Here is a 27,131-nt window from a genome sequence, read left to right on the forward strand (position 1 = left end):
CCGGGGGAGGGCTCTGTATGAACAACTGTGAGTGAGGGTCCATGTGGCTGTGCGGTCTTGTTTCTGCAAGCGTGCATACACTGGCAGAGTCGTAGCAGACTAAGGTTGATTATATAACACCTGCGTTATTAGTAGTGACCAGTGTCAGAAATGTTCGGGGGTATATTCAAGTTATTTGCCCCATGAAACACAATCAAGGGGCCACAAATTGTCTGATTGTGTATGTCAATGCCTCCAAATTTCAAACATCAGCGGCCCAAAATTGCTCTGTGAAAATCCATATTTTATTTTCTACCCTTGTAGTGACGACCTTTGTGCACTATTTCAGTGTAAGTGTAAGAGGGGGCGAGGTGGAAAAGATCAGGCCAGGCAGAAATGTATAACATGTGGGGCAGTGTGTGTGTGTGTGTGTGTGTGTGTGTGTGTGTGTATGACTCTGAGTCAAATACACATTTACAGTATATGTGGTTGTGACTTTTGACTTTACATAGTATACAGATTTGTATGGTGTGTGCATGTGACATTGAAGATAAAAAGACAGAACAGCAGATCCAGTCTCATTTAAGCAAAAGAGACAGTTGGTTTCTCTTAACTGGCATCACATTAGCATACATGCAATGCCTGTGTTTGTTGTTTGAGAACAGGTTTTTGTTTGATTCCACGCTACTGTAGGGGTGGAGCCTGCACTAGGTGCTGCGAGCTAGCACTGTCGGGACAGCTATCGTCATGATGATCTGTAGGTCAAATCCCCATCCACTCTTTACTTATTTCTAGATACATAACAGGGGGGGAGCAACTTTACCCCTTGTCTTGTATTTAGATATACAACTCAAGAACCACACTGTGAGTGTATGAGGGTTTACTTTGTGTGTACTTGTAGTCTGAGTAATATGTTAAAATACTTGCTGGGCAGTCTTGCTGATCAGGCTCACACACCCTTCCAGCAAATGTTTGTAACTCCACAAGATTGTGAAAATAGGGGCAGAGGCCAAAGAGGAGTTCATGTAGTGGCATGTGGATTCTGTTTCTGGTTTTACCATAGTGAGCTACTATGGTCGGTGTATGGTTTGGTTTTACTGTGTCATAAAACATGGTATACTTAACATACTTGCCGGTGAAAATACACACAAAACAGAACACAGATTGAACAGTGTAAGGCTTATGTGTATGAAGACAAAATGCAAAAACACTGAACACTGTTTGAAAAGGAAATTCCATGTTCTTTGTGTTTGTAAGAAAGGAACTGAGCGTGGCTCTTTCCATTTAAAAATGTCAGGCTTGATGGCCCCCTCGTGGCCTCGCTTTGTATTGGGCAGTGAGGACGGGGCTCACTGCCTTGTCTGACCTGGCCCAGATCACACAAACACACACACTAACACGTACACACCAGACCCAAAATACTACAGTTCACCGAGTGCAAAAGCTCCAGTATTTGTAGAGTGAATTTGACTGAAACAGTCCTGACATGTTTAGAGCTGTAGGCTGCATAACTGACTCACTTTTATATGGGCTAACAAGGCAGATGTCAGCACTCATAGATAATGTTTTTAACATTCACATCTCTGTAAAATAGCATAAACAAATACATTATAACACACAGCCATCATCATTGTGTCACCCATCAGTTGCCCCTCAGTCTGTCAGTGCTGGCAGCTCATTTGACTTAAACTAGCACAAGCACATAAATATGTAATGAAGTTCATAAATGAATGCAAGATGTGGACATTTTTGCAGTTCTGATCTTTTCCATTGTAATCAGCTGATAGAGTATTTAACATTTCAGTGTGTAATACCACTTACACACTATGTCTTGCTTCTACTAGTTTTCATTTCATTACACTGTGTGTGTATATATATATATATATATATATACAGTCAGTATATTGAAGGTGGTCCTTCGGTAGAAGAAGAAGGAGAGGAAGGCACATTATTGATCCCCTGAGGGGAAATTCAATTTCAATTTTCATTGTGGCTCAGGACACATTTGCGTACATACTGCTAAAAGAATGTGGCCACATGTGGCCCAGACCACCTCTGAATGTGGTCTGAGCAATTGGATCTCAATGCGTCCTCAGTGCGTTCACACCTGTCCACTTGTGATCAGCTCACTCAGGACGCATGTTAATACCAGGTCTGAACAGGGCCTTCGTTACACATTGTTTGAGGGAGCTATAGCGTTAGGTAACGTTAGGTGGACGTAACTATTCGGGGATTGAAGCTGGTCTTTTCCTTATTTTGACCATCTAACTGATCATTGAGTGGAATGATCATCTGATCATAAGTTAAGGTTGTAAGGGCTATGGCAGGTAGGTGTTGTTGGTTTTGTTTAAACATGCTGAATTGTAATTTTATGGGTTATTGTTGTTCAGACGATTAGGCTAAGACAGTTAATATTTGCTCACTGTGTCACTTGTTGTCACGCTTAATATTCACGTATTCGCCGTCTACTATAAGTCTAAATACTTGATGTAGAGCTCTGTTTTGATGCTCAAGTAAAGAATGCTGATCAGTCATGCTTCTTTCAGCTAAAACAAACCTCTCTAAAATCAGATCTTTTTTGTCTCCTTCCAATTTACATAAAATTATACATGCTTTTATTTTTTTCTCGCCTAGACTACTGTAATGCACTTTATGTTGATATCAGCCACAGCTCCCTTCACTGACTCCCAACTCGTGCAGAACGCTGCCGCTTGAATTTTAACAGGCACCAGGAAATATGAACACGACTCCTGAGCTAGCCAACTTATACTAGTATGTACCATATTTCATTTAAAATGTTACTGATCACTTTTAAAACATTAAATGGCCTTGCTCCAAACTATATCAAGGATTTATTGACCCCTTATGTGTCTGGGCGTTCCCTTAGATCGGTGGATGAAACTCTGCTGGTTGTTCCTAGATCTCGTCTTTTGACCAAAAGTGACCGGGCCTTTGCTGTTAGAGCCCCCGGACAATGGAACACTGCCTATTGAGTCATCTTTTAATATCCCTTCTTAATGCTGTCTTTTATAGGATAGCATTTATGAATATTTAATATGTTGCAGGGTTTTATCATCCCTCTCTGGCCATTATACGTACATTTTTTTATTTCATTTTATCCTCCAGTGTTTTTATGATCCCTTCATTGTTTGTATTTTATTTTATTGTTATTTTAGTTTTTTATCTTCTGTTTTTTTTCCAGAAAGCACTTTGTAAAGTGCTATATGTAAAATAAACTTTATTATATATACATGCAGACATCTAAAGAAACACTTAAATGTATACCTCTCCTGATTTACTTGTAAACTATCTCCTCTTGTGTGCATTTGTGGAAAGAGATAAGCACAAATGTAACTTAAATGTAAATATCATGTTACTGTTTTTGCAATTCAAACACTTTGCTTTTGCATTTTGTCCCAACCGTCCAATCCAGTATATGGTTTAACATACCTGTATGGGACTTGCCTTACACAAATGCAAACAAAAATCCAGGTAGCATAACTATTATCTGTGAGTGCTTGTGTCTCCTTCTGTCACTGCATTTATCAAGACCATGCACCTGGTGAGGTACACTTTGGGTAAGTTTGCGGTGCACCATAATTACATAGCAAAGGAAGCATTCAGTTCAGCACAATACAGCTGCAGGTGGACTATACTTTTTACAAATAGTAGCCTGTATGCTTCCAGTCAGCTAGCCAGCTCAGCACCCTGCTCCTCTTGCAAACTAATTTATCTCCCACACTTCTTCCACTCCTCTTTTTTCTGCCGCAATGCATTTGCCAGAGGAGTAGCCCAGCTGAGATAACACGTGTATCAGGAAAACACTTGCCGATCCTTCAGACGGCGCTCTGGTAGGGAGGAGAGACAGCCTGCAGCACCCCAACGGTGACTGTTTGCTTTGTAACAGATATTCAAAGCTGTGTGTGTCTGTGTTTATGTGAATGATTCTTACCTGTATTTTTGTGTCAGAGGGGGATGTTCATGCACATGGCTGTATGTGTGTGTGTACATGAAGGTTTTTTTACAGCTTGTTCAGGCGATCATGCAGCAAAACACCCCCATTGTTCTCAGCTTAATATAAAGTGAGAGTGATTTGTCCCAGCAGACGCTCCTGTCAGGTCTGAGCTCCTCTTCCCCCTCTCTTCTCTCACACACACACACACACACACACACACACACAGCGAGCAGTGGAAGTCTTTAGCACCGACGGTTGCCATGGCGACCTCATTGTCTGGTGCTGACCTTTGACCTGCCACGGTTGTCTGATGGAGTATTCTCTAGGTCGTAAGGAGGATTAGTGGAGATAACCAGCGGACTCGTACTATGGGTTTTAAGGCTGTGAACCCTGTAACCTATATCCAGGTAATTAGGTTAAACTACTCGGATTGTCTTGCTTATAGTGGGTCAGCAGCAAGCTGTGGCCGTCTGCAAGGGATGAGCGCCTTAAACATGGCAAAATTGCCTGCATTATCTCTGTAAATCAACCTATTCAGTGAGGTAATTGCACTTGTTTGTGTTGCTAATAAACTCTTCTTTTTACCATTGATGATCTCTATTCTATTAAAATGCTCTTTATGCAATGGTATATTTGCTGCACAGTTGCACTATCAACAGTATGTTGTGGCCCTGTGTTATACTGTAAACATGTTTTCAAGTTTCTCAAACTATTGGGAGCAAGAAACTTGACAATATACAGATTTTGCATTCATTTTTTTTAATTAATTGTTGTTCAGTCTTACTGAAAATAATGTGTCTCATCTCAGACTATTTATTTATTGAATGACCAGAAAATGCTATATTCTGATATATATCGTTACCGAGATATGAAATTACCTATATAGTTATAGAAGATTTTGGCCATATCACCCAGCCCTACATGCAATTACAAGTACAGATTTATTTGAGTCTGCGCTGGTCTACATTACCACACGGTAATAACATGCTGCCAATAACTACAAATATTAAAGTAAACATGATGTTCACTGTGACGCATTATCTATCTCAAACAAGTTTCAAGTCTCTTCAAGTCGATTGTTGTACTGAAGTGAAATGGAACAACTGGCTGCCTCGAAGGTAAAAAACCTTGCAGAAAATTGTCAGCAGTATTAAATTTGCCAAAACTCTTCAAACATATTTCCCGAGCCATGATAGAGTTTGGTGCGTCACTCTCCTTTCACAAAAATGAGTACAGGTTCTCCCACATACGCACGTGGGCACTGTGGCAATGCGCTGAAGGACAGATGCACATCCACACTTTTTCCTTCACATTATGTAAATGTGTGGGACAGAAAGGGGCCGAGGTAGCGGGAAAGGTTCATGAAATGTCAGAGACATTGCCAACATTTTAACTGAGCCAACTCATTATGACCAAGCAGATTGCATTGTGCTTTAGCCTACTCTCTCCTCTGACGTCTCCTCTTCCTCTGCACAGACACACATTTTACTACAAGAGCTCGCCTCTGATTAGGGCTGCTTTGTATTTTCTGTTAACCTGGACCAAGCCAATTAAATTTAAAACAACCCTGTGAGGTAGTTATCTGTAATAGCTGCAGGGCTTGGGTAAGGGCCCAGAAAGGGGCTGTGTCTGTTTTATGTGATTTGGGGCTGAGTTATTTGGCCAGAGCCCACTATACATCACAGCAGATGTATGGCCCAGGCTGTGCCAGGTTGAGGGCTTACATCCAACCTGAGACAGTGTTTAATGACTTAAATGAGGGACTCCACTCAGTTGGCTTTAATGTACATTCAGTCGTAGCAGCTCAGCAGCAATTATGTTTCTTCCGCAACAACAATGCAAAGAGGTGTATGCCTTTTAGTATCTATAATGTTTATAATTCAGCAAGATAGAGTTAAACTTTGATACCACTAATGCTCCACTCCTGAGCCCTCTTAGGTTCATTGCATCTGTGAGTTTGTGCCGTGTCCTGACTGTTGTAAGGCTCTAAGTCCCTGGATAAGCTTTGAAGTCGTGCCACTTGGTTTCTCTGGGTGAAAAGAAATTCTTACTTTGCCCCCCAAAGGAAATGCCACTCAAATCCTACCAAGGGCACACAATGGCCTCCTTCTGGAGAAACCAGAGCTTATTCATGCATCAACCTGACCTGCCTACCTCAGAATATAGCTTTTACACCTGAGGAGGATAATAACTTTCATCTTCTTGCTCCCTCTTGTCATTATTTCTATTCCCTAAGATGCTATCCACTGAGTTGCAATGAATACAATGAACTCATTTGCTTGTTTATCCCTTTGCCTTGTCCATTTTTCTCTTTGTTCATCATTCAGTATCCTCTCTCAGCCCTGTCTGTTGCTATACAGTATGTGCAGTTGCTCTTTAATGCACCACTGGAGTTTGCATGCATCTGTCTCCAGACTCTGCACACATATTTGTGTGTGTGAGCACATGCACACACACGTGCAGTCATATGGCCAACATGCCTACTCAGCATGTTGTACTAGCGCAAACTTAAGTAAGCCTTTTCCTGTCTCATTGTGAGAGGATCTGGGGCCCCCACGCTGCTCTGCCTGCACAGTGTTTGTGTGTGTATTTGGGTCAGTGGCAGTATGTGTGTGTGTGTGCATGTGTGTCAGTGTTAACACACACCGATGCACCCGCTCACCTTCCTCTTCTGTCCTTCCCAAGGTGAAACACGTTGCCATATTTAGCCACAGCAACTCCAAAAACTCAACACCACAGAACTACAACAAGAGTTAATGTTTGTTAGTGTTTGTACAGATGTTTGTCTTATACCGATTGACCAAAATGAGAAGGTAGAACCACATGGATAGTACTGGCACAAGATTAAAGAGGACATTTTGTGCATACAGGTTTTAAGACTCCTCCCTCCTCTCCTGGCTGGGCCAGAGGTGTCAGAGTTGGAGTGACCCGCCGTCCCCTCATGCTGACCAATCCTCATCGGCACTTAAATTGAGTCCATGTGGGTTTAGGGTGTGGTGTTGAATGGTGCACATTTCCTTCAAAGAGTGGGATTGTAGTATGTTGCATAACACACTCTCTGTGTTTAGGTGTGGAATTTTGAATTTGAATCCATTGTGTCCTTAAAATAGCCTCAGCCGAGGGTTACAAACTATCCATACAGAACGTGTGAAAGCTGCAAACATGCATTTGTATTTATGCATGTTTGTTGAGGAAGCAGAGAGCATGTAGAAGAGAGTGCAGAAGGCTGTTGTGCAGACGTTTCAGTCAAAGTCTTGAGTCCACAGATGTTCTTTTGGAAAAGGTAGTAGTGTGATTCGTGAGCGGCCTCTGGGGTCTGCTGAATGTGAGCCAAAGTGCTGCCTCATCTCAGGTAACACTGACTTTATGGTTTCAAAGTTCTCTTCAAGGAAAAATCAGCTTTCAAACTGCATTGGTCTGACTTCACAGGATCCAAATGCCAATGTGAGTGTTTGCATATAGATTAGTACTGCTTATTCTTAGTCTCTAAACGTTTGTGTGTGCATGTTGGTCTTTTGGGATGAGTTGTGCATGAGTGGACTGGATGAGCAGCATGGGAACAAGTCCAAGCACAGAGTTGTGTTTTCCCGTTTTCCCATGGTTGTTAGCACTATTAACACCGCTATCTTTCACTGAAGGTACAAAGTCACAACTTAACCTATATAAAGAAGAAAGAGGAGGAGAAACTCCCTCAAACTATTGCCCTTTATCGAAGAGCTGTAGCTTTTCCGTGCAAATGAGAGACAAGTTTACATTAGCGTCAGCAGTAATGGCCATAATGACAACTATTGGCATCAGTCGCGCTTGGCACAGCTCCATCGCCGGGCCGGACTCCAGTAGGTCAGCCTCCAGATGTGTCAGAGACAGTTTACGACTGTGGTGCCGAACAACTTTCTTTACCTCACTTGCATGCTCATGTACTGTAGCTTAGGGTGATTAATGTCCAGACTACTTGTTCCTAACGAGAGCTGGGTTGCTCGTTAAGGGAAAAAAAAACATATGGGACACTTAAAGAGCTGAAAATTAAGGGTGCGGTGCAATATTGTTAGTAGTGGAGTATTTCGGGATGCAGAAATGGAGTGGCTGCAGGAGGAGGACTGTTATGAAGGCAGAGAAGCAAAGTACAGCCAACGCAGTTCATGCTTAATTTTAAACTTGTTTATGAATTATACTTTTATGAAGATAGTTTAATATTGTGGAGTAATGTACTAGTTTTTCTGCATTTTAATACCTGTCTTGATACCAGAGCATCAAAGCTTACAATAAGGGTTGAGCTGTTTGTTTAAACTATTATGTTAAAGCCAGAGAGAAAACTGAAAATGGTTTATGTTATGTTGTATAACTGCATAAGGGCTTCAGCAGCAGCAGCTTGTTGATAGTTGAATGGTAGCAGTTGGTAGGTGTGTGTCTTACACAGGCTTGTTTCATTGTTTAGGTTGGTGTGTAACCTGTTTGACAGTCAAAGTTTGTAGACTTTTCCACAAATGTCAAACCTGTCGGACTACCTGTAACATTCCCATTCAGAGGAGAGCTCACCTATAACTGCCACAATGAATCTAAAAATATCTCATTTAACCCAGATATGGCTCTCCCCAATTTGGGAAGTGTTAAAAACTGGGATAAACCGCAACCAGTTACCATCATAAACATGTCCAGATGTAAGCTGAGCCCAATGCATCCATTACTGTTAGTCAGGAAATTATTCTTGAGTTATAGTTTAGTTTATTTGAGAGAAGGGACAATGCAAATTAATGAATACTCATGGTATAAAAAATGCCAGAATTAGCCAAAAGGATATTTTTCATCTGTAGTCCCTGTCCAAGGTGTTACAGAAGGCTTCCTATAATACATCAGAGCAAAAGCAAAAAACAGGGCATGCAGTTTAAAGGTTTGAAAAGGACACCGTTGTTAAAAGCAGTAGAAGCTTAGTGACATATGTACATATAGAATGACATTGCAAACAAGCAGGACATATAGATAACAGCAGCAAAGAGAGTTTAGAGCTGACATGTGTATATATATTAATCATCCATTGTTCTAATATTTAATTTAAATGTTTAGTTGTGTGTGTGAATTGGAATTATATTCAACTGTCTTGAACCTCTGACAGACCAGGCTGACTGGCTAAAGGCACTTTTCCACAACAGAATAGAGCAATCTCCTCTCATAGACCCCCTAGTGAAATGATTATTATCGGTTCCTCTGTTGATATAGGCTGCAAGTGGCGTTGAAGCTCAGTCATGAATGACTTTGTACATCAAGCAAAGGTTCGCAATATTTTATTAGGTCATCCCATCTTAAAATCTCTGTTTTAGAAATGGGCAGTGATGGAAAGACTTTGATTTTTTTCATCTAGTGTTTTAAGTGCTTGTTTGTAGTGATTTGAGTGGTTTCTGCGTACTATGGTTGGCCTTGGCTTGTTAAACAGTATAGTTCAGATGAGTGAACATCATAGAATGTAGAAACATCTTAGCAGCATCTGTACACATGTGATTTCTAATGAATCGGAAATTTGCCAGATTGAACTGGACCCTTTTACAGGCTTGGTCAGAGTAAAATACTGAATTATTCATATTTTGGCCGGAGTAAATGGTAGTGAAATGCACTTACGTGCACACACATTGATTTTGCAGGTGTCCATACAAGTTTATTATGTCCAGTTCAGGGTTGAACTACCATAAAAGCTACCACATGGGTAGGCAATATGAATTCTAAATCTGCAGGCGCTGATCCACATAGTGATTGAAATAACTGAGGATGTGTTGTTGTTAATGTGGACTGAGGTTTTCTGTTACTGACAGTGTTTGGGAAATATCATTTTGTGGGGAACTTTGCTGCAGCACACCACACCACATGCCTTGTGTATATTTCAAGTGTTTAGTCTACAACTGTGTTTGTTTTACTGTGTGTCAGGAAACTTGGGATTATTACTGTTGGGGGGGAAATTACTTCTGTCTCTGATGCTAATCGTGTACTCACAGATGTACATTAAACTATCACCTACCTGCAAACGATATGATATCCGAACACAGCCTGTTTGATTTTAACCGTTAATGGAATAAATCAAAATAATGAGGGGAAAAACAATTGCACTCAGCAGTCACCACCATAAATAAATAAAATGCATTCGCTCTCTGGCACTGGTTTTGAAAATGTTCGCCATGAGACCACATATGCATGAAGCCACAGCATGCAGGAGTTTTACTATGATAAGTTATAAACATCTAACTGACTAACTGACTGACTGACTGACTGTTGAACTCTGCGGTGTGATAAAAACAGATAAAAACATGCAAATCTTTAGTATATAGTTTTCATTTTCAAAAACTGCACCATGCTCATAAATGAACTGTGACATGTGTTAATGTTACAGAGCACTCAACCTATCCCTTTCACACACATTTGAACATGCGCTATATTGGCTATAATTCAGGCCTATTGGGTGTAACATGCTTATGAATACCTTTTGAGATCCCTTCATAATAACTGCATCTTCCACCATGACATGCATTTGATTTATTCATCCTGATATTTGCATGTTTATTACATGGACACTACCAGGCTGATATAGTTTTTATTGTTGTGGCTGGAATAAGCTGCATGCTCTCTGCTTCCACAATCAAACACACGACTGAGGTGCGTTACTAGAGTGTTACCGAAAGGCACTGGCTGCCTTCATGTTTCATTGTCCTAGTGTGACCTCAGCGTCTTGGCCACATGGTTGCTTTTAAAAGGGGGTGGGGGGGAGCTCTTCACTCACTCATAACATTTTTCTCTCTTTGTCTTTTGCTTTCTGTCTCCTTGTTTTTTTCTCTAACCACAGCTTTTCCTCAGGGAATTGTTTAGAAAGAGAAAAAGGCTTTCGGGGGTGGATGAGAGAGAATGAAGGGAGAGGTTGTTGAAGCAGTATGGATGCTGTGAACATCCTTTTTCCTGCTTCCATAACATCTAGATCATGTGGGAATTAGCAGAAAATGATGCTGCCACACGGATGCCACTGTTTGATATCATTTAAAAGGCATGGCATGATATAACATGCTTCATACTGTGTGTGATGTGACAGACTGCAACACTTACACCTTTTATATTTAATATAACAAACACAATCTGGGGGAATAGTTTAAGACAGAGGGAGACATACACACATCACATGCTCCTATCTGCAAACTTGCCAGTGTCATTGTCATGTGATGCTGACTTCTGCTTAAGAGAATAAGTATTTTGCTCATGAGCATTTTAACAACATTTGCATTCCCATACATTTTCATACCTCAGCTTTTCTCTTCGGCTCAAGGAGTCAAATAGATCATCCTTCAACCACAGGTGTATGTTTAGTTACCAGTAGGGCTTATTTCCACTATCAATTAATCTGTTGACATAACCATAAAATGTCAGGAAATGCTAAAGAATGGCCGACCAACAATCTAAAACCGAAAGATATGCAGTTTACGTTGATATAAAGAAGGGGTAGGAAACATGTGATAAGGTGGGAGCAGAAAATGTTTGGCATTTTTTCATCTGTTTATCCTCAAATACAAAATTGGATATAAATAATGAAATTGTATCAGTGGCATATTTCATTTTTCTGCCTATCAACGAATCAATTAATGGACTAATTGTTTCAGCAGTGGGTCAAGGAAGGAATTCGTTGAAAATCACCAAAAGCCTAAGCAGTGTTGCTGAGCTGCTTTACGGGTTAATAGCTCAGCGGTAATGGGAGTTGTTTTCCTGTGATCCAGATCCAGCATGTGTGCAGTATCCGTTCCACAGCTTGCCACCAATCCATGTGTGTAGGGCTGGAGTAAAAAGCCCACATAGGGGATCCTTTGTTTAGGAGAGTCTAGGCATGGAAGATAATTTACAAGCCGCTAAGGTCCTCACGCCATTGGCTGATGAGGCTCTGTCTGCGTCTGCGAAAGGCATCCCGTATGTGTGTGCGTGCGTCTATCTGTCTGTGTGTGCGGCGAGTGTGAGCGCGTCTGCTGTAGCAGCACTTTGCTACAGCGGCTCACAGTCACCCTAGTCATGACACCCAGGAGCTTGCCCTGTGCACGGCTACTGTAGCCAGCGTTTTCTTTTGAGGCTGAAGGAAGGCAAAGCAAGATGGCCACCAATACCTTTTAGGGATATGCTGCCTAAACCGGAGGGGCTTCCTCCGAGGACAGACAAGGTAAAGGCAGCCCTGAGGTCTATTGTCTCGCTGCAGATGGGGTCAGCTACAGTGGAGCTCATCTAGAGGTTGTCCTCCGTTGTCTCTCTCTCTCTGCCACCCTGGATTTAGCTGATTGGAGCGCTTTATTTGGAAGCTGGTGTTGTTATTGTTCCTACTGAATCACTGAGGACCTGGGCTTCTGTGTGTGAGTGTTTGGCTTGTCTTTTCCAGGTAGGTTTAAAGGATGTGACAACAAAGTCACCAATAAAGAGGTCAGTTTCCACGGTAACAGTCTCCCCTCTTCTCTTTTCCCCGGTTGCATGTCTTTTTTTTTTGCCGTTATGCTGTATGAAGAGCCCCTTTGCTTCCCCTTTTCTTTCTTGCAGTGGTTTGGACAGCCATATTTCTGCACCTGCTGTTTTCTGAAGAAGTGGAGTGCTTGTAAGCCGTGGGTCGTAACTTGTAATTTGGCAGGTTTTACTAGTTTGGCTGCAGTAGTAATGGTATTATTATTCTGTGGTTTGTAGGAACGGTCCGTCTGTTACTTACATTGTCTTAATCTGTATAATTTTACAGTTGATTAAGTTCTAATTCCTACTGGCGTACTGGGAGCCAGTTCTTTCAAGTTTATTAAGTTTATTGCCGCCTATAAGGCCTTGTTTGTCGTTGTTTTCTTTTTAATGTTTTGTGTGTTGACTACGTGACATTGAGCGCAGCGCAGACAGGAAACACTCACTCAATGAATGGAGGAAATTCTCACGTGTACAGAGAATCACACATAAACCACTACTTACGCTCTAAGCCAGGAAGGAAGCATGCTTTTTCTGTGTATCATTTCTAAGAGCGTTGTGAGGTGAAGATCCTAACGGTGTGAGATTACTGCACAGCCAAAGAGTTACTCAGAATTTATTTCATGAATTCAGAGCACTTTTTTTTAGTTGGAGTAGACATGTTTATATGTGATTGTGTTTGTATGTCTGTGTTGTTAAGTGAAGAATAGATGCACACTCCTTTAAGCTTCCTTGGAGACCCAGAGAGAGAAAGAAAGAAAGGGTTGTTAGGATTCAGGCGACGGTTACACTTCTGTTGCTAGGGTAGGTCTCCGGACGCGTGTTTGTGTGTAAAGCACTCACCCTTAGCTACCCTAACATATGTTTTGTTGCTTTTCAAAGCTTTGACAGGCACAGCAGTTGGGTACGTGCTTGTCTAACAGAAAACAAGAAGACAGTGTCTGTATTTAAAACAATAAGTACAGTGCTGTGTAAGTGACTTTCGGCTCCTGGAGGCAGAAACAACAAGCACAAACACAAAGACACAACCCTAACACATCACAGACCCAGCTCTCTCCAGAGACCCGGTGGCTAAATGAGAGCACATGACTCTGCATTTACATCCTGCATTAGGCTTTTTGTTATCACAAGGCTAAATGTAACATAATTAAAAACAGGGGGCTGTACTTTGATGTCAGCTTCGGATCATGAACACTTGGATGCACAAATGGATGCACACGCATACACACACACACATAGAGACACACGTGTGTCTGGTGCAGTGCTGGAAGCCGGCCAGAGCTGCTTTGTCATTGAAAGCAGTCTATTGTGACAGACACACTGCCTTTTCCCCCCTCTCTCCCTCTCCCTGCTCCCCATCCTTTTCACCCATCCTCGCACTGACCGTCGCGGTGGCCCATTTCCACATGCTGTGTGGAGCAGGTATCTCACCCTGTTGCACCGGCACCTTCCGTATTGCCTCAGCCTGAGCTCCAGCTATCTGTTGCATCAGCAGCGTGTTTCTAGTAGTACGGCACAGTCCTGACAGCCACGGAGAGTGCGCTGGACTGGGGAGAAAGCGCAATGGATCAGAGAGGGATCAGGAACAACACATCAGTGGAAAGACTTGGTGATAAATCGGCTCCATCATACAAATCATGTCTGATCTCAACATTTTATTAACCATGAACAGCTTTATGGTCACTGCAACTTTTCCTTGCGTTGTCAAACACTAGTTCAACCTCTACCTAAAGTGAAATCCTCCCTACATCTCTTTTACATTGTTGTAATGAACAGCTTTTGGCAATGGGCCTTGCATTCCTGTAGATAACTGGCCAAGAACATACACAAAGTGGTGCCATGTTGACATATTTCCAGCATAGCTACAATGCAGTTAAATATGAAAAATATTTCAGCTATCTCAGCCATCAGTGGTAAACACCAAGTTCACCAGGGACAGTGCCACATAGTCAAAGAACAACGGGTTCTATCTGGTACAGCATGATTTATGGATTTTCATAAATAAGACTAGAAATCATTGCAGAAGATGTAGATAAAGACATTTTTCCAATTACACTGGCTGCAATTGTCTTAACAACTTGAACACATACTGCTTTCTTTTCCTTCTTTACTCTATTTCTCGTTGACCACGAAATCTTGCTTTTTGCTCACTTTTGCTCGCACATTTGTAATCATACTCCATATTCAACAAAATTCACACAGCAGCTTATTGGGTGTCAAATCTCCGTATCAGAAACACAGTCTAGGTTAAGATTCAGTTTGTGTACAAAAAAAAGATTGAAAATATGATATGTAATAAATGGGGCTGTCAAAGTTAACATGCAAATTTGTTTTAACGCCACTAATTTCTTCAACGCATTAACGTTATCGATCTTTCGGAGGTTGTAGCGGGCTCAGTTTTAAAGCTAGTATGACGATACTGGCATCATATGAATTTATAAAACTAAGGAATCCATTGCTGTGGATTAGTTTGCGATTAATCGTAACTAACAATGGACAATCATACAATTAATTGCGATTAAATATTTGAATCGAATGACAGCCCCAGTAATAAACTAAATAAATTGTATACCAATCTCCATACTTAATAAAGGATCTTGAGAAAGTAGTTTTAACCAACTCTTCTTGTCTCTCTCTCTTGTGTCTCTTCACAAGCACAGCAACAGATCTCCTGAAGGCAACTGACAACCTTCTTTAAACACCCAATGCAGGAGATGGCTCAGTATTAATCCTCTTAGAGTCAGCGCAGCCTTCGACACCATTTATTTTCCATCTTTAATTGAATGCTTTGAGCTCTGGAAAATGTAAGCTTGTCACACCTCTGCAAACTGGGGTTCAGTGTCTCGCTCAAGGACACTTCCAGACCGGGGCAGCTAGGGATCGAACCGTCAACCTTGTGATTGAAGGGCGACCGTTTTATCCCCTTAGCCACAGCCACCAAAGACTGCATCACAATGCCTTCTTCATCATCAATGACAGTTAACGCTCTTGCTCAGAAGCCATCACATGTGGGATATCACAAGGCTCAATTCTGTTTTCACTGTACTCGCTGGCCCCCATATCTGATGAAAATAGAGAGAACAAAGTTGAATAGAGCACATGTAACTGATAAAGTGTTTATCTGTTTGGTTTGTGGGCTTCACTGAGAGTCTGGTTTATATTGAAGTGCTGTAGCTTCATGCTCTTGATCTGTCAGCTCCTCTGCTGTAAAATACATTAAAACAGTGGCAGTGATGGAGTTTAATGGGTTTTTATGCCAGGTAAACAGTGATAAAGAACAGATCTCCAGCTACCCTGCAGTTGCGCTAGTTCATTAGAGGGGAAATGGGTTGCCTCACACACACAAACATAAACACAGCGCACACAGCTCACAGTAATGCACACATATCCTCCAGCTTCTGCAAACGAGTTTAAGATCCTTTTGTCAGCTGAGTCTTGGCACATGGTATAGTGTTGCAGTCATCTTTGTCACGCTGCAACATTTTTAATCAGTCTTCCACTGCTGAAGGCTTTAGTTCTGAATGTGATGCGGGGTTAAATCCTAAAATAAGAAGCAGCTTTACTTGACATCAGCTGATCATATGCTCACTCAAGATGATGAAAAATAAAGACAGCTTTTACAGATTCAGTTGCAGAAACACTGTGTATAAGCTAGATTTGAGCAGAATGGGTTTGCCTTTGTGCCCTTTTCTAATATAACTTATAATAAACTACAATAATCTGACAAAAAAAAAACACCCCTAGCTGCCTTAACTTATATTTCTCCCCAAATCAATTGATTATATTTCTGTTTATGGCGTTATGACTATAAGTGTCGACAGTCTGTGGTTGTGTGTTTACAACAGGGCTTTTGGAGGCCATCAATGTGTCAATATTGTGGACCTTTGGATGGTCGTAGCTCTGCTGGCGGTCAGAATCCGTCTTAGCCAAAGGGTCAAGCTGCACTGTGTCTGGATAAGACCCTGAGTGGGTTAATCACTCACTTAACAATGGTTAACATGGCAGGCCCTGCTGTGTAATCACATGCTTGTATACACATGCATGCATGCCCAGGAATACACCTATAAACCCGGCAGAAACACAACATGTACATGTGCGCTGAACACATGCCCTCAGTGACCCACCGGTGGTGACGCAATCTTGAACTGTGCGTGACTCCAAATGTTGGAGGCTACCAGTAGGTCTCAACACACGACAGCTCATGCAGGAATGTAGTCCTGATTGAAACCTCGACTGTGAACTAACACCGTTTAACATTTTATTAGCTCTGTTTAGAGATTGGATTCTAGCAAGATTTACAGAAAGCAGATTCTTTGTTTTCACATGCCATAATATTTTCCACAGCCTGGGCAGTGGTTGCAGCAGATGCTCGTGCCATGCTGGGAGGCAATCTGTTGTGCTGTGTGCCGTGACTGTTTAGAACAAGCTGAATCACTGTATACTGCCAGAGCTTGTTGAGTCACTTCTCTCCTCTTATTTCTCTCTCCCTCTATCTCTGTGTCTCAGGTGGTTCCAGAAAGTGGGCCGGTAAATGGCAAAGGCAAGGCACAGATGGAAGATACCCACACGGCAGCAGAGGAGGATGATGGGGAAGAAGGCCACATACCTCATACACAAGCTCCCCCCATCACCCACTCGCTCAACCACAGCCTGGCCTCGGACCAAGGCGGACGGCCGGCACTTGTTAAAAGAGAGCCCGGACTGGAGCTGACCAGCATTGCACTTCACCAACACGTATGCTCTTCTGTGACTTTTCAGAATGGTTCTGCTGAGAACCTGACAAAACCTAACGGTGCTAATATGACCACTGGGTCACACTCTGATCTGAAGTCTGCATATAAAAGGACTACGAATGCATCAGAGCCTCAAAGGACTATAATTGCTGCAGTCCCTAAAGACTACTCTGAGAATGGGCCCAAGACTCCTCCAGACGACATGCCAATTCCACTAAAGAAGATCAAACTGGAGGAGCCGTGGATGTGGATCACCGAAAAGGCCACCGCCAAGCTGAGTGATGAAGATGAGGTCTGCGAAGACCCGCTGTCCACGCTGGCGGCCGTGGTGTGTCTTTCTGTCACAGAGAGGAAGGGACTGGAGGAGAAACTTTTTAGCTCACGTTCTTCCATTCTCTGCTCCATCAAAACAGAGCCACCAGATTTGCACTTTGTCAAAAAAGAGCCAGAGGACATAAAGAATGACTTGTGTCACAAAAGCACTCCTGTTAGCCTGCAAAGGACTCCCCAGCCTATCAAAAGTGAACCTCCTCCAAGTGTCTTGCAACCAAGCGTGCAGTCTTTGGCAGAGAGAAGAAATCTTAGTTTTGATCAGGCTATTGCTATTGAGGTCTTGACTCAATTGGCAGCTATACCTCAAAGCAACCCAGGGTCCATTAAAGTTGAAAGTAAGTGTGAACATCCCATTTCTACTGTTGCCCCGTTTTCAACCTCCAATACAAATACAACCCTGCAAGAAGCCAAACCCACAGCCGCTATCCGCTACAACAAAGTCTCTGTCATTAGCTCTCCACTGCACCAGACGTCAGTCATACACCCTCCTGTGGCCAGACACGGAAATGTCATCCAGCGCTCCCAGGGGTCGAGCCCTAACGTGAAGCTGTCTCTGCAGGACCTCTTAGAGGCCAGCTCAGACAGTGATAAAGCAGCCTGCAGGAGGACAGAGACAGGCTTTAGTTCTCATGTCATCAAGTCGGAATGCAGCTATAAATATCCCGGTGACATGAAGTTCAGTAAAGATCATGAGAGGTTGTTTTTGGAGGAAAGAGACAGGGTTGTTGGTAAAGCGAGGAGAAACAGAGAGGAGGAGGAGGTGGCAGCTCAGCTGGCAGACCTGGCCTTCATCATCCAGTCTCGACACAATCTGCAGTCAGAGAACAACCCTCCAAAAGGAACACCTGTGTCGGCCATCAAATACAACTACAACTCCCAGCTGACCCCCGGTCAGAAAAAGCCCCTCGTGAAAAAAACAAGAGCTACGCCTTCTAAGCCCAGGAAGAAGAAAAGTGACGGACCTAATGAGGGAGTCAACTGCAGGACCCCCCTCTCAAAACGCATGCCAAATGGAGAGACGGCCCACAGGAGCAGAGGCCAGAAGAGTCAACCGCCGGGGAAATCAGGCCTTCACCACAAGAGGAACCTGTTCCTGCCTCAGGCTCAAATTGACCTGAAGAGATACGTGGCTGAGGCTCAGGAGGAGAGGAGGCAGCTCATCCATCACAGTAACGCACACAGTGCAGCCCTCTTAGGGCCGCAGAACTACAACACTCTCACAAGGATCAACCACACTCAAGGTCAAGAAAAACATCCCTGGTCCCTTTCAAATGGTCCACTCCACCAACACAATCCATACAATGGTCATGCTGCAGGACCGGGGCCGGAGTGTGAAAGGTTATCTCAGGTAGCGCAGCCCTGTGGTGGGTTGCCTCACGGTTCTGATCCTAACACCAGCTCAGCCAATACCGCTTTCCTCAGCCACGCCGCTGGTCACCATGGTCTGGCTAATGGCTTCTCAGGGGCTCGGCAGTCCCCTCCTCCGAGCCAGCAAGGCTACTACAAGCTGGAGAGAACAGGACCTGTCACCGTCTTGTCCACAGCTACTGATGGGGATCTGGGCCACTCTGCAGAGTCAACTCCATCCAAGAACAGCGTCAACAGCTTTCTGGAGTCTCCTATGAGCTTCATGGATACCCCTATCAAGAATTTGCTCAATACGCCTTCCAAAAAACTGGCTGATCTTCCATCCTGTCAATGCGTGGGTGAGTTGATGCTACCTAAGATTTTTTAGAAGAAGACAAGTGTGTAGCGTCTGCATTGGTATCACATATATTGCACTTTGTGACTAAATCTACCCTGAATGTTTGCTTTCGTATTAACATGACAGTCTTCAAACTGCCATTTTCTGTTTCTCTCTCTCTGATACAAACACACACACACACACACACACACACACACACACACACACACATACACACACACACTCACCCAAGCTGTGTCCTAATTCAAGGGCCAATTCAAGCAAAAGGAGGCCGCATTTCTCTGCCATATTTGGAGGAGGCTTTGGGAGGCTTTGTGGGGCCTTGTTGACCCGTTATGATGTATTTGGTCTTGAAATGCGGACATCCAAGTCGCTGGCTCTGAACTGAGATCCAGCTACATTTACTGTGTATATTTACATTAATCTGACTATTTTATCAATTTGAAAAAGTGTTTTTCTTAAAAATATACCGGCATCACATCAGTATTTGAAGGACAGCTTTACACTCGGTAAAGTTGCTATGACATCTATTAGACCTTGATTTTTTTTTCAAAACAGACCAGGTCATTGAAAAGGAGGAAGGCCCTTACTATACTCACCTTGGGGCAGGACCTAGTGTTCCTGCAGTGAGGGAACTGATGGAGAACAGGTAGAGTGACTACTACTACAACTCTGTGTTTACACTGTGTGTATATGTGGGTATGTTTTCTACCAAACATGCTGAGAGCCTACTAGTCCACCACGGGCTTGGTGGAATGGGGTGGAGTAACAGCCAAAGAGTCTGTCATTAAAAGGAAGCATTGCTGAGCTAGCTCAACACGTCGTGCACCCTCTGTCTCAGATACACACAACATGTTGAAACAGGAAACCCCTAGAGCTGAGACAAAGGGCCCGTAAACCAAGATGACAGCCTGTTTGAAACATCCTGAGGTCCATCGCAGTCCATCGGACAACCACACATAACTTCATTCTGCAGAGCTTTTCAATGACAAATGTATATTAAATCAAAGCAATTTGTACTAAACAGTCATTTTATTGATTGGATTTATGTATTGTCACCCTCCAGTATGGGTAGCAATGTAATGTTGTCTAATATGTGTTGTCAGTGACGTGCTCTACAGTCAATAGCACAGACTTATAGTTTCTCTTATGTGTGTTACAGATATGGCGCCAAAGGAAATGCAGTAAGGGTGGAAGTTGTTGTTTACACTGGGAAGGAAGGAAAGAGCTCCCAGGGGTGTCCAATAGCTAAATGGGTAGGTGGCTGGTGTTTGTGTTCATGAATATTTCTTCTGTATATTGAAGCATTCTTGTGGATCCCACCATAGTATATTTAGGGGCAGATAAGGAAGTCACTCCCAGATTTTTACCCTGACCACAACCTAAAAAAAACTAAAAAAAATTCCAGCTTCATCGCTTTAACAGAAATGTCAAGGCTTCCACATAAAAATGACCACTTTTAAACTATTCTCTTAAAACACAATCTTGTGGTTTGGCAGGTCAATCACAGTGCTTCCCTATTACCCCGTAGGGATACATAATTTTGTGATGAAAAAATGCTTGTTTTTGCTGTGTGACAGTGCTGTCGTTCATCTGCTTGTTTTCTGTGTGACAATCAGGTGATCCGGCGTGGCAGTGAGCAGGAGAAGCTGCTGTGTTTGGTCCGCCGGAGGCCAGGGCACTGCTGTGACACTGCCGTGTTGGTGATCCTCATCCTAGCGTGGGAGGGAATCCCTCGACCAGTGGCGGACAATCTCTACCAGGAGCTCACGCAGACCCTCTTTAAATACGGCTCCCCCACCAGCCGTCGCTGTGCCCTCAATGAAGAGTGAGTACTTCTTCCTTTGTTGTGCAATAACACTAATTTCTTCCCAATTGTGTTCGTTTCTTTATCTTCCTCCCGCCACTCCATCTCCACAGTCGTACGTGTGCGTGCCAGGGTTTGGACCCAGACACCTGTGGAGCTTCATTTTCCTTTGGCTGCTCCTGGAGTATGTACTTCAATGGCTGTAAGTTTGCCCGAAGCAAAGTGCCACGCAAGTTTCGCCTGCTTGGAGACTACCGGGAGGAGGTGAGGAAGTGGTCATCTACCAGAAATCCTAGAGGGAGACAACTATTACAATCTCTCCTATTTGTTTCTCCTGTTGTTATAGTGATGTGAGAGGACATGTTGTGTACAATCAGTGTGCTAGTCGTATCAGACAAGTTCCTCCTCTGTATTTTATCTGGAATAAAGGCAGACTTACAGAAGTTGTTCAAAGCATCATTTGCCTTCTAGTGGCTTATGTTGGCTATGACAATCACATCTGTATTTCTTTTATTCACCCCAAAACTCCTAAATCTGTCTATTACAATTAGGAGGAGAAGATAGAGGGCAACCTTCAGAATCTCGCCACTGATCTCGCACCACTCTACAAAAGACTGGCTCCTGAGGCCTTCCAAAACCAGGTATGAAACATTGAACATCTGCCACACTTGCCTCTGATGGTCCCTAGCTTACTATTAATGGGATTGAAATAGAACTGATTTTAGTTTTCTTCTCGTTGTAACTTTAAATGTCTTACAGTCTTCACCACAAACCAAACTCTTCTCATGTCTTGTCTTTTCACCTCTCATAGGTGGAAAATGATGCGGCAGGGGAGGACTGCCGGCTGGGTGGGAGGGAGGGACGTCCTTTTTCTGGGGTCACAGCCTGTGTGGATTTCTGTGCCCACGCTCACAAGGACACTCACAACATGAATAACGGCAGCACTGTGGTAAGCAAGCTATATTCTTCTGTATGCGAGTCAGCCTCTCAAGGTATTGATTGGATGTGGCCTACTGTTTGGTTGAACAACTTGCCTTATGTCTGTGTCCGTTTTCAGGTTTGCACTTTAACCAAGGAAGATAACCGTGCAGTGCGTAACATACCGGAAGATGAGCAGCTCCATGTTCTGCCACTTTACAAGATCTCTGACAGGGATGAGTTTGGTCAGATGGAGGGCCAGTGGGCCAAGATCCGAAGTGGTGCTCTGCAAGTTCTGTCTGCCTTTCCCCGAGAGGTGAGTGGACAGGGAAGCAGCTTTTGCTATTTATTAGGGCTGTCAATCGAGTAAAATATTTAATCATGATTAATCGTAAATTTATCGCACATTTTTAATCTGTTCAAAATGTACCTCAAAGGGAGATTTGTAAAGGATTTAATACTCTTATCAACATGGGAGTGGGCAAATATGCTTGCTTTATGCTCACAGGTACTGCATTTAGCAAGATAAAGATACTCAAATCATAACACGGCAAACTGAAGCCCAACAGGCAACAACAGCTGTCAGTGTGTCAGTGTGCTGACTTGACTATGACTTGCCCCAAACTGCATGTGATTATCATAAAGTGGGCATGTCTGTAAAGGGGAGACTCGTGGGTACCCATTAATTCACATATCTTGAGGACAGAGGTGAAGGGACCCCTTTGAATATGGCCATTACAGTTTTCCCTCGCCAAAATTTAGCATACATTTGGAGCTTTATCTAACCTCCTTCGCGACAAGCTAGTATGACATGATTAGGTTAGGTTTTCTAGTTTCACATGATAGCAGTATCTTCACTTTAGCTTTAAAACTGAGCCCGCTACAACCTCCGAAAGATCGATTCGTTAATGCGTTAAAGAAATGAGTTGGTTAGCGACAGCCCTACTACTTATCATTATTATTATTATGATGTTTTTCTTTTCTTTCTAACAGCAACGTCAGTGGTTTGAGTCCTCTGTTGCAAAAACACAAAACAAAATTATAAACATGTATCGTGTTTTAAACCTTTTTTTTGTATTTGTCAGGTGCGTCTACTGGCTGAACCAGTGAAATCAGCCCGTAAGATTCGCCAAGAAGCTCGTCTGAAGGCTCAAGCAGAGAAACTGGAGAAGAAGCTCGCACTGACTCCTCTCACTCCTGGGAAAGTGAAAAGCGAAACTCCCAACAAAGGTAGTAAATCCAAGTCTCTGGTCATTTTGTTAATCTATTCTAATAATTAATACGTTGAGATCAGAAAGTATAAATGCTTTGTGATTATCACGTCATGTATTTTCTACATCCAAAACAGAGCCACAGGGCTTCTACGGCTCATACAGACTACCACCCAGACCAGCCAGCGTTGGAAGGTATCCACCGGAGAGGAATCCACCCAGCACTTACAACCAGAGCACCAGCAGCTACCCCACTCTGGGTGCAGGGTTCAACCCACAGAAGGAGATGATCTCTCCCAACCACCATGGTCTACCTGGCCTCCAGTTTGGACAGAATGGCTCCGCTCTTAATTATAAGACAATGAGTGACGGCGTGAATGGTTATTCTCCAGCATCTGGTGACCAGAGTGTTCGTATACCTCCACATAATGCCCTTAGTGACTACCCCCATGCTTTTAAAACTGAGCCCAACGAGGTGCACTGCTCTCCTCTGCGCAGGCCCTCCCCCAGTGGGAGTGCTCCTCCTCCCTCCTCCTTCTCCCCCAGACCTACCTCTGAGGGCCTCTTCAGCAGGCTCAACGGACTCCACAGGGCTGCAGGAGATGTCGCAGCAGAGGTCAGGGGTCATGGCCTCCCTCCGCTCTCATCTCTACCCCTTCCCCCACAAACTCCGCCTCTTGAACCAGAGGAAGTGAAGCAGGAAGAGGTGTGGTCAGACAGCGAGCACAACTTCCTGGACCGCGATATAGGCGGAGTCGCCGTGGCACCGTCGCACGGCTCCATCCTGATAGAGTGTGCACGGCGGGAGCTCCACGCCACCACCCCTATCCTCAGGCCAAATCGCAGCCACCCCACTCGCATCTCCCTGGTCTTCTACCAGCACAAGTCTCTAAATGAACCAGGCCACGGGATGGCTATGTGGGACGCCAAAATGGCCAAGCGGGAACGGGAACGGGAGGAGGAGGCGGAGAGATTAAGGATGGAGGACTGTATGGGGAAAGGAGCTGGAGGTGTGGAGCTAGGGGAGGAAACAGGGGAGGAGGCAGAGGAGACGAGGAGGGTCCTGAATGTCCCCACACGTCAAGCGTGGACTCTCCCGAGGGATGGCGTCGTCACCGTGTCCCCTTATGCTCTTACCCAGGTGACGGGCCCCTACAATCGCTGGACTTAGTCAACATGTTTTACACACACACAGAAAAACTCCTACACCCTGTGCTTCTGCCTTACCTCAATCAACTTCAAACTGCTACTCTCATTTTTACGTCGTTTTCATTGTGCTTTTCTAGTATCTGTTTGATGACTTTGCCCTTCTTCGTCTCTGCCTTCAGAGTGATGAGGAAGACCAAAGTTTGTTGGCTTTTTAACTGTGAGTTTTCTGTGTTTTTATTGTAAAGAGATGGTGCTTTGAAGCATTTTAAAGACGTTTTTAAACTGGTTTTATATACATGATTAAGAACAAAAAAGATGTGATTATTTATTCTGATCATAACGATTTCTATTTAATTCCTGGTGTAAGCCTGTTTACTGCAAGATTTCTATGATAACCTGCATTAAGTGTTGACGCTCAGAATTTATGTTGTACAGTAGGACTTGTGCTCTTTATTTCAGCCAATAGTTTCCCTTTCATAAGATGAATCTGATTGGCTTTTACGTTGGTGCCATTCTCACTGTAACCTCTCTGTTAAACATCATTACATAACATAACGTAGAAAACAAGACTAATATTGTGCATATATTTACTACAGATTGTCACATGTAGCATCGTGCTTTTCCTTCTGCTGCCTCTGACTTCTCTTGGCAGTCGATGAAAGAAACGTACTTCTTCGGTTTGTTGTTTTGTTTATCTTCTCCACGTCTGGATGGTTTGTCTTTTATTCACAGATATGTATGGCGTATTAAGAAGCACTTTTTTTATTTTCCTAAACTTAACTTGAAAAAGGTCCCAATCCATAGGCCTGAATATGTATGTACAGATAGAGATATATATGACAGTTTAGCATGAATCTGGTTTTATTTTTACAGTATTTCTGCATTTATTTGATTGAAAATGGCATACATATCTATTCAAAACTTAGCATTATGAGGAATCGTGAAATGCTGCAACAATGAAGTGCTTATCATTATTGCCACTTAACTTATGGAAAAGGAATTCAAAAAAATCTTTCATAGGGCACAAGTGTGATTATAGGATTTCAAAAACCTACTGTACATTTTGATGGTGCTAATAAGACCTCAGTTTTTTGTTGTTCTTTTACAGAAAAACACAAAGTGTCAGATATGTCATCAGAATATGACCAGTTTTTATGTCCATACTCTGGAGTTGTATACAAAACTGTGTCAGCTGATGCTGAATAATCAAACTATTTCTTTTTCCTCCTCTCTGCTTTTGTTGGAAAACCACTCAAACATCAGATCCCACTCAGACAATTTGCCTGAGACGATTTCGGGTGCTCGACTCTTGTGAAGACTTCGTTTACAGATAGCGTTTTATTTACAGGGTCTGAATAAGGGGGTTGGTGTCAACTCCTGGTGAATCAGGATCTTTTGATTGATATTTTTTATTACCCATGAAAGAGAAGCTCTTCATTTTAAGAACTCATCAAGGACATTTCAGCACAACCGACATCACTGATATTCACACTAACACTGGTGGTATAATGTTTCCTGTGAGAAACATTTTGGTCCCTCAAACACTTTGACTTCCTTTTGGTGCTAATAGGACAAGAGGTCAAGGTACATGCATTGACTTGTCGAGGTTATATACTATACAGTGATGGCATGGTGCTTTTACAAAACTCAGCACGCACTCATCTGGTGTGTGCTTCAATGCAAAGGTAGTTTTATAATATCTCTGGATGATTACTGGCTGACAGACTGAGACGCGTTGGTGTCTCCCACCATTGATCATGACGTTTTTCAAATACCAGTAAAAAGCAAATTATTGTGCAGATCTCCCATATAGAGCTCAAATGTCTTCCACGGAAAACCAAACTCTGTAACAATTCTCAAAAATCACATCATCCTCACAAAATAAAATGAATGTAAACAGTTTTTAAATCACTTGATTTAGAAAGAAAACATTTTTGAACACATGACAAAGTTACAGTTGTAAATGTTTTTTCTGATTTACTATGGGGGGATGTTCTCAGTCCACGATGAAAGTCTTTGTATCAACGAGGAACTAACAACTAGCACCAGCATTCAAAAATCTGAAAAAAAAACTTTTATTAGTAGAAAATGTGTAAATATGTATGTGAACCATATTGTTTTTACTGTATTATTAATGGTGTTTAGACAATGGATGATCTTGCTTATTTTGAAACTGAATTACTGTATGTTTGCTCAAAGTATATCCAGTTTAGACTTGAGAAGAGACAAAATTTAGCATTCCTTATATGGATGGCTGATCTCTTTTTGGGATTGTGAAATAAAGTCATATTTATATTTTGGACCTGATCATGAGTTCCTCTGTCCTGATTTGTCGTGTGTGAAGATCTTTTATGTTTACACAAGTCCAGTTATATGAGAGGGTTTTTTAAGCATTTATTCTCTGACCGCTTGATTCATGTTAGCTATTAAAATACGAAGTTGCCTGATCTGTTTGTAACAAGCCCAATAGAACACATTTTATGAGTTCATTCTTTATTAATTTCTTCTTTTTTCTCTCCAAATTTCCCACGCAAGCATACTGTATGACTCACTGCTGTGGGATTTTCAGTTTAGTATTTTAAACTTTGTCCTCTTAATGTCTGGGGATGAATCACAGCTTGTTTTTGTCTCCATAACTGGTAATGGGATATGTATTTTTCTCTCTCAAATGACATTGATGATATAAGGAAATCATTTGCTGCTGACTCAGATGGCTGGATTAGTAACTTCAACAAACACATGAGTGCTTCAGGAGTTAAATCTGAATCATAAATATTCCCACACAACCCAAACATATTGAGAAATAAGTGTTGAGATAATGAATAAACATGCTGAGCTCCGCTGTATATAGCACTGCACTGGCCTTTTTGAATCTTACAATTCAAAAAGATAAATAACG

General features: G+C 42.6%; 1 protein-coding gene across 2 annotated transcripts in view; it reads left to right on the plus strand.

Annotated features, from left to right (window-relative positions):
* The window catches only part of tet1 (tet methylcytosine dioxygenase 1), a 32,065-nt gene extending 5,526 nt beyond the window's left edge, over positions 1–26,539 (plus strand). Inside the window, exons 1-11 of one of the 2 annotated variants that reach the window (XM_074645863.1) lie at positions 11,876–12,104; positions 16,883–19,148; positions 19,706–19,796; positions 20,310–20,403; positions 20,767–20,975; positions 21,068–21,218; positions 21,506–21,595; positions 21,766–21,903; positions 22,012–22,188; positions 22,958–23,102; positions 23,221–26,539. In XM_074645863.1, coding sequence (XP_074501964.1) covers positions 12,063–12,104; positions 16,883–19,148; positions 19,706–19,796; positions 20,310–20,403; positions 20,767–20,975; positions 21,068–21,218; positions 21,506–21,595; positions 21,766–21,903; positions 22,012–22,188; positions 22,958–23,102; positions 23,221–24,254 — 4,437 coding nt within the window. In that variant the 5' untranslated portion in view covers positions 11,876–12,062 and the 3' untranslated portion in view covers positions 24,255–26,539. Of the gene's footprint in view, positions 1–11,875; positions 12,105–16,882; positions 19,149–19,705; positions 19,797–20,309; positions 20,404–20,766; positions 20,976–21,067; positions 21,219–21,505; positions 21,596–21,765; positions 21,904–22,011; positions 22,189–22,957; positions 23,103–23,220 lie in introns of those variants that run through there. The other variant, XM_074645862.1, reaches the window with a different exon arrangement.
* Positions 26,540–27,131: the final 592 nt, after the last annotated feature.

The sequence above is a fragment of the Sebastes fasciatus genome, chromosome 9 (assembly GCF_043250625.1).
Source record: "Sebastes fasciatus isolate fSebFas1 chromosome 9, fSebFas1.pri, whole genome shotgun sequence".
In the NCBI taxonomy this organism is placed as follows: Eukaryota; Metazoa; Chordata; class Actinopteri; order Perciformes; family Sebastidae; genus Sebastes; species Sebastes fasciatus.